This window comes from Arachis ipaensis, chromosome B09, assembly GCF_000816755.2.
Source record: "Arachis ipaensis cultivar K30076 chromosome B09, Araip1.1, whole genome shotgun sequence".
NCBI classification, from domain to species: domain Eukaryota; kingdom Viridiplantae; phylum Streptophyta; class Magnoliopsida; order Fabales; family Fabaceae; genus Arachis; species Arachis ipaensis.
In genome coordinates this window covers 134,697,667-134,712,099 of record NC_029793.2, presented here as the reverse complement: position 1 = coordinate 134,712,099, position 14,433 = coordinate 134,697,667, and the positions used below count along the sequence as shown (strand labels likewise).

General features: G+C 38.2%; 1 protein-coding gene and 1 long non-coding RNA gene across 4 annotated transcripts in view; one reads left to right on the top strand and one right to left on the bottom strand.

Annotated features, from left to right (window-relative positions):
• LOC110266272 overlaps positions 1–3,803 on the top strand; it is an 18,186-nt gene extending 14,383 nt beyond the window's left edge. Inside the window, exon 3 of the long non-coding RNA XR_002353451.1 lies at positions 3,696–3,803. This is a non-coding gene — a long non-coding RNA (uncharacterized LOC110266272). The remainder of the gene's footprint in view (positions 1–3,695) is intronic.
• LOC107619648 lies at positions 4,721–11,863 on the bottom strand. Of its 3 annotated transcripts, XM_021110613.1 has the most exons (4): positions 11,461–11,861; positions 11,205–11,263; positions 6,755–9,431; positions 4,721–5,108 (listed from the first exon to the last, which is right to left on the bottom strand). In XM_021110613.1, exon 3 carries the CDS (start codon positions 8,607–8,609, stop codon positions 7,452–7,454), a length of 1,158 nt encoding a protein of 385 aa, XP_020966272.1. In that variant the 5' UTR covers positions 8,610–9,431; positions 11,205–11,263; positions 11,461–11,861; the 3' UTR covers positions 4,721–5,108; positions 6,755–7,451. The 3 variants fall into 3 exon arrangements, 2 of the variants coding, with proteins under 2 accessions (XP_020966272.1, XP_020966273.1); XM_021110614.1 differs by lacking the exon at positions 11,205–11,263 and having other exon boundaries at positions 11,461–11,863; XR_001615720.2 differs by lacking the exons at positions 6,755–9,431; positions 11,205–11,263; positions 11,461–11,861 and adding an exon at positions 6,499–6,563 and having other exon boundaries at positions 4,728–5,108.

Genomic DNA, 14,433 nt, shown 5'->3' with positions numbered 1-14,433 from the left:
GATTCTTTAATCAGAATCTCCGTGGTATAAGCTAGATTGATGGCGGCATTCGTGAGAATCCGGAAAGTCTAAACCTTGTCTGTGGTATTCCGAGTAGGATTCAAGGATTGAATGACTGTGACGAGCTTCAAACTCCTGAAGGCTGGGCGTTAGTGACAGACGCAAAAGGATAGTAAATCCTATTCCAACCGGATCGAGAACCAACCGGTGATTAGCCGTGCTGTGACAGAGTGCGTGAGCGTAGTTTTCACTGGAAGGATGGAAGGTAGCCATTGACAACGGTGATCCCCCAACACACAGCTTGCCATGGGAGGACGTGCGTGCGTGAACAAGAAGACAGAGGAAAGCAGAGATTCAGAAGACAAAGCATCTCCAAAACTCCAACATATTCTCCATTACTGCATAACAAGTAACCTTTAATCCATGCTCTCTTATTTATTTGCAATTCAACTGATAAACATAATTGACTTCCTGACTAAGATTTACAAGATAACCATAGATTGCTTCAAACCAACAATCTCCGTGGGATTCGACCCTTACTCACGTGAGGTATTACTTGGACGACCCAGTGCACTTGCTGGTCAGTGGTACGAGTTGTGAAAAGTGTGATTCATAATTCGTGCACCATTACGTTATCGATCGGAGTGTTGCGCATTCGAGTTACGGTTTTTGTTTACCCCTTTTTCTACAAAGGCTCCTAGTTATAATCAATTATTCATACTACTATACGTACTAAATTTTTTATTTTAGAGGTCGTAATACCTTGCCATCTCTGAATTATGACTTAAGCATAAGACTCTGTATGGTAGGGTGTTACAATGTCAAACACGAATAAAGATTATACGTCGAAACGGAACTAATCTCTAGAACTTAGTTTCTAACGTAACCAAAACCCACGACTCGCGTTATCTATGACTCGCATATCATCTATGATAACCCATTAGTGCTTACATATACATAATTCACTAGTGTTAAGCTGGCCAAACTTAATACCAGGAATTATGCAATACAAGACTAATGGCATTAATCAATACACCGTCATGTGCATAAAGCTCTAATTCTCGTTATTCAAACAAGACCTACTACATGACAGACTCTCAGAGTATGCAATTGAAGCATAATCAGTCCATTCCCAAGGCTCTACAGGAAAGACTGCTCTGATACCATAATGTAACACCATCACTACCAGAATGTCACGCTTCCGGCTGTGTCACTCTGATTGCAAGAAGTATTATGACTACTTTATATACTTAATATTAAAATAGGAGCCTGTGACTCAACACCGAATCGCTGATTTGTTTGAAAACCAGAAATAAATACTTTATCTTAAAAAAAAAAGCAGGCATAGGTTCATATACAAGACTTCTTACATAATATATATATATATATAACATACAACTCCTATCCCTCTTACAAAATTGTAATAACAAAGACGAGGGAAGAAAATAATCTAATTAATATAACAACATATAAACCAAACACAGTATAACTCTTGTTAATACTTCTTCATCCGGTTCCTGAAAAGGTAAAGCTGTAGGGGGGTGAGAACCTAACCACATGGTCTCACCACGGAGTTTCAAAGTTGTCATAAGAAGATTTTAACAAGAAAATTGTTTTCAAGCTCAGTGATTATCATTGTCTTATGAATCTTTTAAAAACCAATAGGTAATTGTTCAAAACCTTTTCAAAGAAACAATGTTCAATCTTTCAGAAATCTGAAACCTTTCCTTTCTTATAAGAAAATCTCAATCAGAAACCAACCACGTAATCAAACAACACAGTCATTAATTCAGCACCAAAGTTCATTCTCAAATGTAGCACGCTAGGATAAACACAGGCAAGACAGACAAGGAAAGCACAAGTAGGTAGCAGTTACAACAAATAGTTCAAGTAGCAGTTAAGAACAGTTTAGCAATTAGGCAAACCAAAACAAGTTCAAACTCAAGCAAAGCATACAAATGCATATGATGCATGCCTGTCCTATGGCTGATGAGGCTCATCTGTCAGTTATCCAGCCAACCCGACAAGTCTGAATTGAACTTAGACTCTCCCCTGATGTGCATCCCCAAGAGTCTATGCATAGCGTTTTCTCAAATAATCAATATTGCTCAATGGGGGTAACATTCCCGGGAATTTATATAGTGCCCGGTGACACTTACGTCGTAGAGTCAACAGAGTATCGAGTTTTCAACCTGGTACACGGGGTGGCAAGCCATGGTACTTTATCTAGGGAACCACGTATCTCAGATAATTCAAATTCATAAGCCATATGAATAATTCAAAGATCATATCTCAACATTCTCAACATCATCATCATTCATCAACTCAAATCTCATTTCCAATTTCATCCAAAACCCATGTTTCAAAGAAAATTTCCATCATCCTTCTTTCCGTTCCGTTCATTAACAATTCCAATTCAAGACATAATTCCTTCTTTTAAATAAATCAATCTTAAAACATATAACGTTTAAAACCAAATATTTTTAAATAATTACTTTAAACGAAACTTCCAATTTTATAAAATTTCGGCAGCATCTCCTCTAAAACTCAGACACTGCCACCCTTTTCGGGTCCCATCCAAACATTCCTCAAATCAACCAATACCAAATCTCAATCATTTTCCAAAAATATAACCAGTTCTAATGTCAAATTATTTTTAAATCCATCCATTTCCAATAATAAATTTTTGTAACAATTAAGCCCGCTCAAATATTAAATCCTTTATATAATCAGACTAATTCAAAATTTAAACCGCTTCCAGAATTAATTTATTTTCATATTTCAAATCATTTCCAAAACAGGTTCGTTTACATTATCAAAATAACTTCAAAACCAATAAAAATCATTTTTCATAATAATCAACCAAATAACTTTTCAAACTAATTTCTTTTCAACAATCACAAATTACTCCAGCAATCAAGTAATCAATCATTCAGTCCAGCAAACAACCACATTTATAAGACAATCATAATCACAGACATATGTTTCTCACATTACTATCTATTTATAACAACTCTATAAGATAAAATAAATTTTAAGAAAACCCCTACCTCGACTCGTCGAAACCATAACTCAAACGCGTCAATGAAACCATTTCTCTTAACTCGAAACCAACAGCAACCGCAAACTCAGTCACTGATCACTTTCGCAGCACTCACAGCAACTTAAAAGTGAGATGCAATGCTCAAAACACGACCCTACGTTACCAGAATCTTAGAGTTTATAACCAAACATAACAGAATATTAACATGGGTTTCCGAAACATAAGTACTTACCGAACTAAGAAAATGAAACAGCGGCGGTAGCTGAACTGGTTTGGCGGTAGCGGCGACCAGAACTTCGGCAACGGCGACTGAAACAAACATACAGCGATGATTAAACTCTCGGAAATTCAAAGGAAACAAAAACCAACTTAAAACCTTACCAGCGGTAGAAGCGGCGGTAACAAGCTCCTCTCCCGCGGGCTCCTTCTCTCTCCTGCGTTTGGCTCGGCGGCGACGGAGGTCTCTTCTCCTTCTTCTGCCTGCGACCATCCTCTACGGTGACAAACCCAGAGGCGGTGACATCACAAGCGCAGCAGCATCAACCTGCGATGATGACGATAGCGACGGCTCTGCACAGTGACGACGAAAGCTTCGAGGACAGTGACCCGTGGCCTCCTCTCCTTCGCGTCTCTGTTCTCAACGGTTACACAGCGTGGTAGCGGCGCGACGGACGATGGCGACGGCACAGGTGACACGACGGTGGCGGTGCGAACAGCTCCTCCTCCCCTAGCGCTCTCCCTCTCTCACGGGTCTTCTTCTTCTCTTCCTCGGCGGCCCCCTTCCCCGCTTCCCTTCTTTCCCTCTTTCTTTCTTCTTTTCTTTCTTTCTTTCTTTCCTTTCTTTCTTTCTTTTTTCCTTTCTTAATCCCTCTCCGTATGTGTTATGTACTTATGTGTGGGTGCATTTGTGTTTGTAGGTATATGACTGGATGGAATAATAATAATAATAATAATAATGATTAAGTCAATGGTGCAAGAAGACTGTTAATGAAGTCCGTCTCAAAACCTACACATCAGGTGCATACAATCAACTTGAGTTCACAAGTCCTAGTCAACTCATAGTGAGAGACTAGCTTTGGTGAAGTTCAAGCTAACCCGCACTCTCCAATTACCATTCAACAAAAGACTTTTGATAACTCAAGAGTCTCTAAATAATCAATCCAAGTCAAGAACATAAAAATCTAATTTAAAATCCAACCAAGCATTTTATCAAACACTTGGAAGGCATAAAATAAAAGCATAGAAAAGTAATAAGAGAATGTAAAATCTAAAACCAACAATTGCAAGGAATCAATAATAACAAATGAAGAAAGAAGCAATAAATATGAAATACCTCAAATTGCATTAAAAAAGAAATTGAATCTAACATGAAGAGTTCATAAATTAAATTGGAAAAGTAAAGACGTCAACAAGAGAATATAAACTAAGATGCTAGAATAATAGAATATAGAATAGAAACTGTAACACCCCAACTTTCGACACGTCATGACCAATGCCAAATGTCTAGGTGTTACTCGTCGTGCGGCCTATTTAGCTCTAGACTCAGATTTTTATAAATTAATATCAATAAAAGCCTTTATCGGTTTAATCGTGAACAGATTACTACTTGTAGAATAGCGTTTAGTTGCTTGCAAGGTTAGTTTCTTCAGAGTTGTCGTATAAGAAAACACAAGGCAACAGAAAATAACATATATAAACATATATATAATATACACGAGTTAAGTTCAAGGATACGTGTCATCCATCAAAGCCGAGTATCACACCAAGTTATATGTACAGATACAAAAGAAGAAATCAGTCCCAACCCTCACACGGGTTTCCTAAGCTGGAACCGAACTACTAAGACGTCCTACCCCTCTAAAAATACTACAAAAGTGAGGGGAAAGTGATACTAAGATCATCAAACAGGAGCGAAAGATCCACTGCGACTAACTCTGGAGTGATCTCCGAACATTGTGCAAGAAAGAGGTCCAAAACATGCTCCATATGAAGACTCCGCCGCGCGCCGGATCCTCATAGCTCAGCGGTTAGAACGAAACTCACAGGGCTCCTCTGCCGGACCCGTCTGGGGAGGGGGAAAAGAAAGAAAAGAAGGGTGAGAACCTAGAGTTCTCAGTAAGGAAAAATGGGAACCTAGGGTCTTTATCTCTAAGTTGTCGCGAAACAGAAAAAGAACAAATACAGAGACTCAAGGCACAAACACATTTATGACAAGTAAGTAGCATGAACAAGAAAGAAATGGCAGTAAATAATTCACAAGAAGTTCATATGCGCAAACAAGATGATGCATGTCTACATTAAACTAAGTCCTTGAACTTTTATAGAAATTCGGACATAATCTCCTCTAAAATAGCACTAAAACCACCCTTACGGGTTCCCTCAGCTTTAACAACGTTCAAACTTTCCTTAACTATTTACCAGGTAAACATTCTTAATTGGTCATTATACTCTCTTTAATCCCTTTAGTTATTGTAAAATCACGGGTTTAGAAAATAAAACTTGGTTCTGGGGCATTCCGACCATAACTGAAAATTGTACAAATGTTTTTAAAATTCTGCTATCATTGCAGAAAACAGCAGTGAGCAGTAAATTTGTTAAATTCACTAAAAATCCAGTTCTCATCCATTGCCTTTCAAAATTTATGTACTTAGACAAGACTCTTTCAGCTTTCCAGAAAAATAAATTTCAGATTATTACCATGTCACATGAAAAAGTTATGAGCTTAGGAACACAGCCCTGTTTTCATAAACCAGTTCAGAGTTTCCAGCAAATAACTGATTTTCCAAGTGACTTATCTAAGTCTACAAAATAGATATGAACATAAAACTTGTACTCACTTAAAATAGACTGATAGATCTTTAAAATTATTTTGGAATCAACTCAAAATTCTGTTTAAATTAAAAGTTATAGCATCTGAAAGTTGGTACTGCAGAACCAGAAAACCAGAAAAATCTGCAGCAACCACTAAACTTCAAAAAATCATATCTTCCAAACCGCTTGGCCAAATTCTCTGAAATTTTTATGGCATGTTCAAGACACACTAAAGTTTTACAGAAAAATAATCTCATCTAAAAATTAGGTCTGGAATGCTCCCAGAAAATCATTCGTTTTACTGCCAATTATGCATATTTCTGCAGAAATTCTGCACAAAGCATTTCCAACAACCTCACATACCAAATCCTATATTCAAGCCTAGGATTCATCTAAAACCTTAATTTTACCTTTCTTTTGACTAACTAAAGTTACTAGCATAATCAACACAGCTCTAAGAGTTTATATTCATTAATTTACCCCTTGTTGCAAAGGCCCACTCATAACTCAAACTCACTTTTCTACATCTTTATCATAACAAAAATTCACTATACACTTTTCAACAAACAAACACATGATAAACCATCAGTCATAAGCAGTATACACAGCTGCAAGTAACATATCTTGTATAGACTATCCCTTACCTCTCTTCGAGAATTTCACAAACCAAAGTCTGTCCTTTGCTATATTAAATCAGAAAACCATAACAAACATAATTAAAGAGATTTGTCAATTCATAGAGCTAATTGGCCGAGTTGCATATGGAGCAAGAGAAGAGTTCTTACTCTTGTGATGGGCTGAATTGATTGGTTTGGTTACCAATTAAAAGAATTGGAGCTCAATAAGGGTAGAATCTTTAATTTAGGAAAAATCAACAGAACACAAGTTACTGGTTCTTACCCAACAAGAGGAACACTAAGAAAACCAGGAAAGGAAAGCGGTAGGGTTCCTTCTTTGGCTTCGGGTAGCAGCTCTCTTGATGACCCTTCTCCTTCTTCTTGGTGGTGACGCACGCAGATGATGATGATTTCTGCTGGGTCTTCCTCTTCCTTCTTCTTGGCCGCCACTCTTGCTTCCTTTCTTCTCTTCGTGTGGTTTCCAGGAAAATTGAGGGACTTGGCTCATCTATATATATCTACAGAAGGTGGGAAGAGGTGAGCTGGTGTGACAAGGCTTCGTGGCCTCTTCCTCTTGCAACACCACATCACAGTATTGATTACAATGAAGAGGTAACCATGGTCTTGGACAACACGTTCGGTTGTGAGAGAAGAAGGGAAGATGAGTTTAATCAGAGTTTTTCTAGATCTGGGTTATTTAAGAAAAGCATGGTTTGGTTGAACCGAGAGAAGAAAAATCAAACCGGTTCAAAAATTTGAATTATCTAACTAATATGGTTCAAGGGAATACTTATTCCATAGAATAATTGAATCGGAAAAAGGTTCGTCGCTTGGAAGCACTAAAAGAAAAGTTTTGCGCTACGTGTTCTAATTCTAATTCGTTATCTATGCTACTTATATATAAACCTATGCGTGTCAGCGAACGCTGTAAAGAATAATAAAAAAAAATCACAGGCCTTATGGGGTAGGGTGGTTACATTCTACCCTCCTAAAAAAAATTTTGTCCTCAAAATTTCGTTACCTCGAGTGTGGGGATCGATTTTGGTAGTATTTCTCGCATCCAAGACAAACACCCTTCCTAGCTGTTGCTGTCCAAGGGAACCAAATTCAGGCTTTCGTCGAATGCATTCTTTGGCTATATGTCCGGGCTTTCCGCAATTATAGCAAACCCCAGACTTCAGCAAGCAGGGTTTTCCCCCATGATTCCTTCCACACACAGTGCATATCAGTCTTGGTTGGGTCGATTGCAATTGTTTGCCTAAGTCTGGCTGCCGAGTTACTTTGAAGTTTCTTCCTTGAGGAGCGAGGTTACGATTGAAATCCCTTGTTGGAAGGTTTTTGTGCTTAGTTTGTGCTGCCACCAGCTTCTTTACACATTCCTCCGTCAGTTGGCTCTTGTTAACTAATTCTGCAAAATTCTGTATTTCCATCGGGCCCACATGAGCTAACTGTTCTTCTCTAAGTCCTCCTTCGAACTTGATGCACTTCCATTTCTCGAATGCAGCTGGTGCTCCTTGACAAATGTTCGAGAACCGGCATAACTCTTCAAACTTGCGAGTGTACTCACTGACTGTCATGTTTCCTTGTTTTAATTGAAGCAACTCCAATTCCTTAGCGGTGCGAGAACACTCAGGAAAATACTTCTTATAAAATTCAACTGAAAATTCCTCCCAGGAGATGTCAATAGCTTCTCTTCCTAGTAGTTGGAGTATTCCCTGCCACCAATGTTGCGCGTCATTCCTCAACATATAAGCAGCAAATTCCACTCGCTGTCTTTCAGGGACTTGTTGGGCTCGCATTGCTCGTCCTATTTCTTTAAACCAGTCATCAGCTCGTGTAGCACTAGTGTTCCCATGGAATTGAGGCGGATTTATCTTCAAGAAAGTGGCTAGAGTCATGGGCCGGTTACGTAGTCCAGCTTCACCTTCTTCACCATTTTCATTTTCTTGTCTAGGCCCATGGTTATTTTCAATTCCATTCTGACGATCAAGACGTTCAGCTACTCGGTTAGTAGCAGCTACTGATTCACATACAGCAGCGGCCATAGCGTTTACAGATTCGAGAATAGCCGCTGCATCAGGGAAATTTCCCTCACTCGTTCCTCCCAGTCGAGGGCGTCCTCGCCTATTCGCAGCCATTTGAGTCCTATCAATACCCAATAATCAATATTAAGGTGATCAGTCTTAATATATCAAAATCAAGTATTAATATTACTACAATGGATGTTCACAGACCTTCATGCAGAATATATTACCAAAATATCCTAACTGCATGGTATAAAAAGATTCAGAGTATGCAAGAAAGTATAGACAGTCCATCCCAAGGCTCAAAGGACGAACTGCTCTGATACCAACTGTAACACCCCAACTTTCGACACGTCATGACCAATGCCAAATGTCTAGGTGTTACTCGTCGTGCGGCCTACTTAGCTCTAGACTCAGATTTTTATAAATTAATATCAATAAAAGCCTTTATCGGTTTAATCGTGAACAGATTACTACTTGTGGAATAGCGTTTAGTTGCTCACAAGGTTAGTTTCTTCAGAGTTGTCGTGTAAGAAAACACAAGGCAACAGAAAATAACATATATAAACATATATATAATATACACGAGTTAAGTTCAAGGATACGTGTCATCCATCAAAGCCGAGTATCACACCAAGTTATATGTACAGATACAAAAGAAGAAATCAGTCCCAACCCTCACACGGGTTTCCTAAGCTGGAACCGAACTACTAAGATGTTCTACCCCTCTAAAAGTACTACAAAAGTGAGGGGAAAGTGATACTAAGATCATCAAACAGGAGCGAAAGATCCACTGCGACTAACTCTGGAGTGATCTCCGAACATTGTGCAAGAAAGAGGTCCAAAACATGCTCCATATGAAGACTCCACCGCGCGCCGGATCCTCATAGCTCAGCGGTTAGAACGAAACTCACAGGGCTCCTCTGCCGGACCCGTCTGGGGAGGGGGAAAAGAAAGAAAAGAAGGGTGAGAACCTAGAGTTCTCAGTAAGGAAAAAGGGGAACCTAGGGTCTTTATCTCTAAGTTGTCGCGAAACAGAAAAAGAACAAATACAGAGACTCAAGGCACAAACATATTTATGACAAGTAAGTAGCATGAACAAGAAAGAAATGGCAGTAAATAATTCACAAGAAGTTCATATGCGCAAACAAGATGATGCATACCTATTCCTAGCGCAGGCCATGAGCTCATGCGTCGGTTATCTACCCGCAACCCGACGTTACTCAGAGTGAACCCCAGTATGGTCCCTTTACTGTGTCAATTAGACACCTTGGCATCACGGTTACCCGTGTCAATTAGGCCTCATTATAATAACATTTCAATGTGTATCACAGTAAGGAACAGTGCTATCAATTAAGCGAACATTCCCGCATTAGCAATCTCAGGCTATCCATTAGGCGGGCACTTTCGCATTAGTAGTACGGCACAAGGCCCATTCAATATAATTCTCAACTTTTATTTCATTCCTTGTTCCTCATTTCTTTCTTCACTTTATCTTAATATCATTGTCTTTAACTTTAACCTTTCTTAGGGGCAACTTACACATTTTCATTAAACTAAGTCCTTGAACTTTTATAGAAATTCGGACATAATCTCCTCTAAAATAGCACTAAAACCACCCTTACGGGTTCCCTCAGCTTTAACAACGTTCAAACTTTCCTTAACTATTTACCAGGTAAACATTCTTAATTGGTCATTATACTCTCTTTAATCCCTTTAGTTATTGTAAAATCACGGGTTTAGAAAATAAAACTTGGTTCTGGGGCATTCCGACCATAACTGAAAATATTACAAATATTTTTAAAATTCTGCTATCATTGCAGAAAACAGCAGTGAGCAGTAAATTTGTTAAATTCACTAAAAATCCAGTTCTCATCCATTTCCTTTCAAAATTTATGTACTTAGACAAGACTCTTTCAGCTTTCCAGAAAACTAAATTTTAGATTATTACCATGTCACATGAAAAAGTTATAAGCTTAGAAATACAGCCCTGTTTTCATAAACCAGTTCAGAGTTTCCAGCAAATAACTGATTTTCCAAGTGACTTATCTAAGTCTACAAAATAGATATGAACATGAAAATTGTACTCACTTAAAATAGACTGATAGATCTTTAAAATCCTTTTGGAAGCAACTCAAAATTCTGTTTAAATTAAAAGTTATAGCATCTGAAAGTTGGTACTGCAGAACCAGAAAACCAGAAAAATCTGCAGCAACCACTAAACTTCAAAAAATCATATCTTTCAAACCGCTTGGCCAAATTCTCTGAAATTTTTATGGCATGTTCAAGACACACTAAAGTTTTACAGAAAAATAATCTCATCTAAAAATTAGGTCTGGACTGCTCCCAGAAAATCATTCGTTTTACTGCCAATTATGCATATTTCTGCAGAAATTCTGCACAAAGCATTTCCAACAACCTCACATACCAAATCCTATATTCAAGCCTAGGATTCATCTAAAACCATAATTTTACCTTTCTTTTGACTAACTAAAGTTACTAGCATAATCAACACAGCTCTAAGAGTTTATATTCATTAATTTACCCCTTGTTGCAAAGGCCCACTCATAACTCAAACTCACTTTTCTGCATCTTTATCATAACAAAAATTCACTATACACTTTTCAACAAACAAACACATGATAAACCATCAGTCATAAGCAGTATACACAGCTGCAAGTAACATATCTTGTATAGACTATCCCTTACCTCTCTTCGAGAATTTCACAAACCAAAGCCTGTCCTTTGCTATATTAAATCAGAAAACCCTAACAAACATAATTAAAGAGATTTGTCAATTCATAGAGCTAATTGGCCGAGTTGCATATGGAGCAAGAGAAGAGTTCTTACTCTTGTGATGGTCTGAATTGATTGGTTTGGTTACCAATTAAAAGAATTGGAGCTCAATAAGGGTAGAATCTTTAATTTAGGAAAAATCAACAGAACACAAGTTACTGGTTCTTACCCAACAAGAGGAACACTAAGAAAACCAGGAAAGGAAAGCGGTAGGGTTCCTTCTTTGGCTTCGGGTAGCAGCTCTCTTGATGACCCTTCTCCTTCTTCTTGGTGGTGACGCACGCAGATGATGATGATTTCTGCTGGGTCTTCCTCTTCCTTCTTCTTGGCCGCCACTCTTGCTTCCTTTCTTCTCTTCGTGTGGTTTCCAGGAAAATTGAGGGACTTGGCTCATCTATATATATCTACAGAAGGTGGGAAGAGGTGAGCTGGTGTGACAAGGCTTCGTGGCCTCTTCCTCTTGCAACACCACATCACAGTATTGATTACAATGAAGAGGTAACCATGGTCTTGGACAACACGTTCGGTTGTGAGAGAAGAAGGGAAGATGAGTTTAATCAGAGTTTTTCTAGGTCTGGTTTATTTAAGGAAAGCATGGTTTGGTTGAACCGGGAGAAGGAAAATCAAACCGGTTCAAAAATTTGAATTATCTAACTAATATGGTTCAAGGGAATACTTATTCCATAGAATAATTGAATCGGAAAAAGGTTCGCCGCTTGGAAGTACTAAAAGAAAAGTTTTGCGCTATGTGTTCTAATTCTAATTTGTTTTATATATGTGTGTGTGTGTGTGTGTGTGTGTGTGTGTGTGTGTCAGCAAACGCTGTAAAGAATTAGAAATCACAGGCCTCATGGGGTAGGGTGGTTACAATAAATATGAGTGAGAAGCCCAGCTTCAAGCCTCACATCCGAACATAGGTGGAAGACCGCCACAGCCCTACGACGGAGAACAATGCATATTGCAATCACATATTCAATCTCAAAGGCCACTCCTCATAGAACACTTCCACTCATACTCATTCCATCAACCATAATCATTCATAATTTCCATTCCAAACTCATTAGTTCCTCAGTTTCTCAATTCGTTGTCAGTAATCACTAAGTTCACTACTCTTCCTTCTCTCTCAACCAGACTCATCCTCAATACACCAGAAACCTAAACCTCCGTTCTCTAACTTTTCAAGGTAATACCCAAATAATTCCACCCAAGACCTTCTCTATGGTTAACATCCAAAAACAAGCCAAAAAGTCTTAAATAGGTGTCACAGAAGTTTACAAGCTTGTAGGGAAGGTGAAATAGTTAAAAACAAGATTTTAGTTGAAAAACAGGGTATGTGCGTGCGCACGCCCAGGAAAGTCTTCAAAATGTGTGCGTACGAATAGAGGTGTGCGTACGCACAGGTAGTAAAAATTTCAACTCTGTTCATCCGCACAAGGCGTGCGAACGCCCTCAACAGAGTGCACCTTCTAACGTGTGCGTGCGCACATGTTGCAAAACTTCGTTGGTTGTGTGTGCACATAGGTCTTGTTAGCACTCTCATCAGCAAGCCTTCCCCTGTGTATGCATACGCACAGGTTCAAAAGCTCACAGGGGTGTGTGTGCGCACACAAACCAGAAATCACAAATTCTATAGCATACACAGAATTCAGATTTTGACACCAAACTTTGAATGATCATAACTTCCTCTACAAAAATCCATTTCTTACAAAATTTATATCCATTTAAAGAGTTTTCAATGAACTTTAATTTAAAGCAAATTTCAACAAATTTTGAAAACTAAGGATCAAGTTATGATTCGTCAAAGTTCACTAAAAATTCGTTTTTACCAAAACCTTGAAAATTTAGCTTACCACAACTCTCAACTTAAAACCAAATCAAAGCCTACTCAACACAATACCAAATTCACTCATGAATCCATACCAAACATTTCTCGACCATATCAACTATTCAATCAACCGATACCATTTAATACCCATCTCAACTAATGCTAAATTCAACCTAATATTCACATCAAAACTTATAAATTCCATCATTATTCCACTATACCACCTCCAACATTTAATATCTCAATTTAACAACTCCTTCAACACTCATTAATCCAAACATCAATTTATCATCATTCTAACCTTATAACCTATATCATTTATGAACAATCTCAACACTCACCTTCAAATTACCAACAACATCAATATTCATCATCAATCATCAACTATATCAACAAACCCTCATCAACAACAATAAATCTCATATTCATCATCAACCTTCATAATCATTAAAATACCAACAATCATCATCAAATTCACATATTTCTCATCTCAAAAATCCATATCATCATCACCATCATACAAGTTATCCTCAAACATCAAAATCACATACACCCCAAAATATTCAATCCTATCTTAAGGTCAACTAGCCTAAGGTTCACGAAACATTACATATTACATAAAGGAAACCAAAACCATACCTTGGCCGATTTCCAATATGCGCAAAACACCAAAAGCTTGATTCCAACAAGATCAACAAGCCTCAAACACCAACACCACCTCTAAGACTCACCAACTATCAAGCCATACACATATAACATACCAACATCAAGCTTAGGGTTTACAAAAACAACTAAAAATAAGGATTTAGTGAAATCTTACCTTATTCAACGAGATTAGGGGTAAAATCCAACAATACTCCAATGCTAGATCACCCCCTAAACAAACAAAATCACAAAATCTACTCAAAAACCAAACCCAAAAATGCAGAAATGTTAGGGCAGAAAACTGGAGCATGAGCTTCAAGTTTTTACCAGATTTTCTTAAATAGAAATGAAGAACTTGACGAGAGCTTCGCATGGCCGCAAATGGCTCGTCAATCGGAGTTCCGTAGCTCAATATATGGCTCCCGAAAGGTGGTGATAAATAGTAACATCACCTCTTCTCCTCTCTTCTCTCAAAATGTGCCTCTCTCTCTTTTGAGGTGAAAAATGAGTTGAAAGCTCATTAGTTGGCCTTATATATGTTGGGCCTTGGGTCCAGTTTGGGTCCGATCCAACTCATTAACATTTTTGGTCTGTTTTGCCCATTTTGGGCCAAAACCTTTAAGATTAGCGTCCGGTTTTCGATTCTAAATTATTTTTATCCTTTCAAAATAA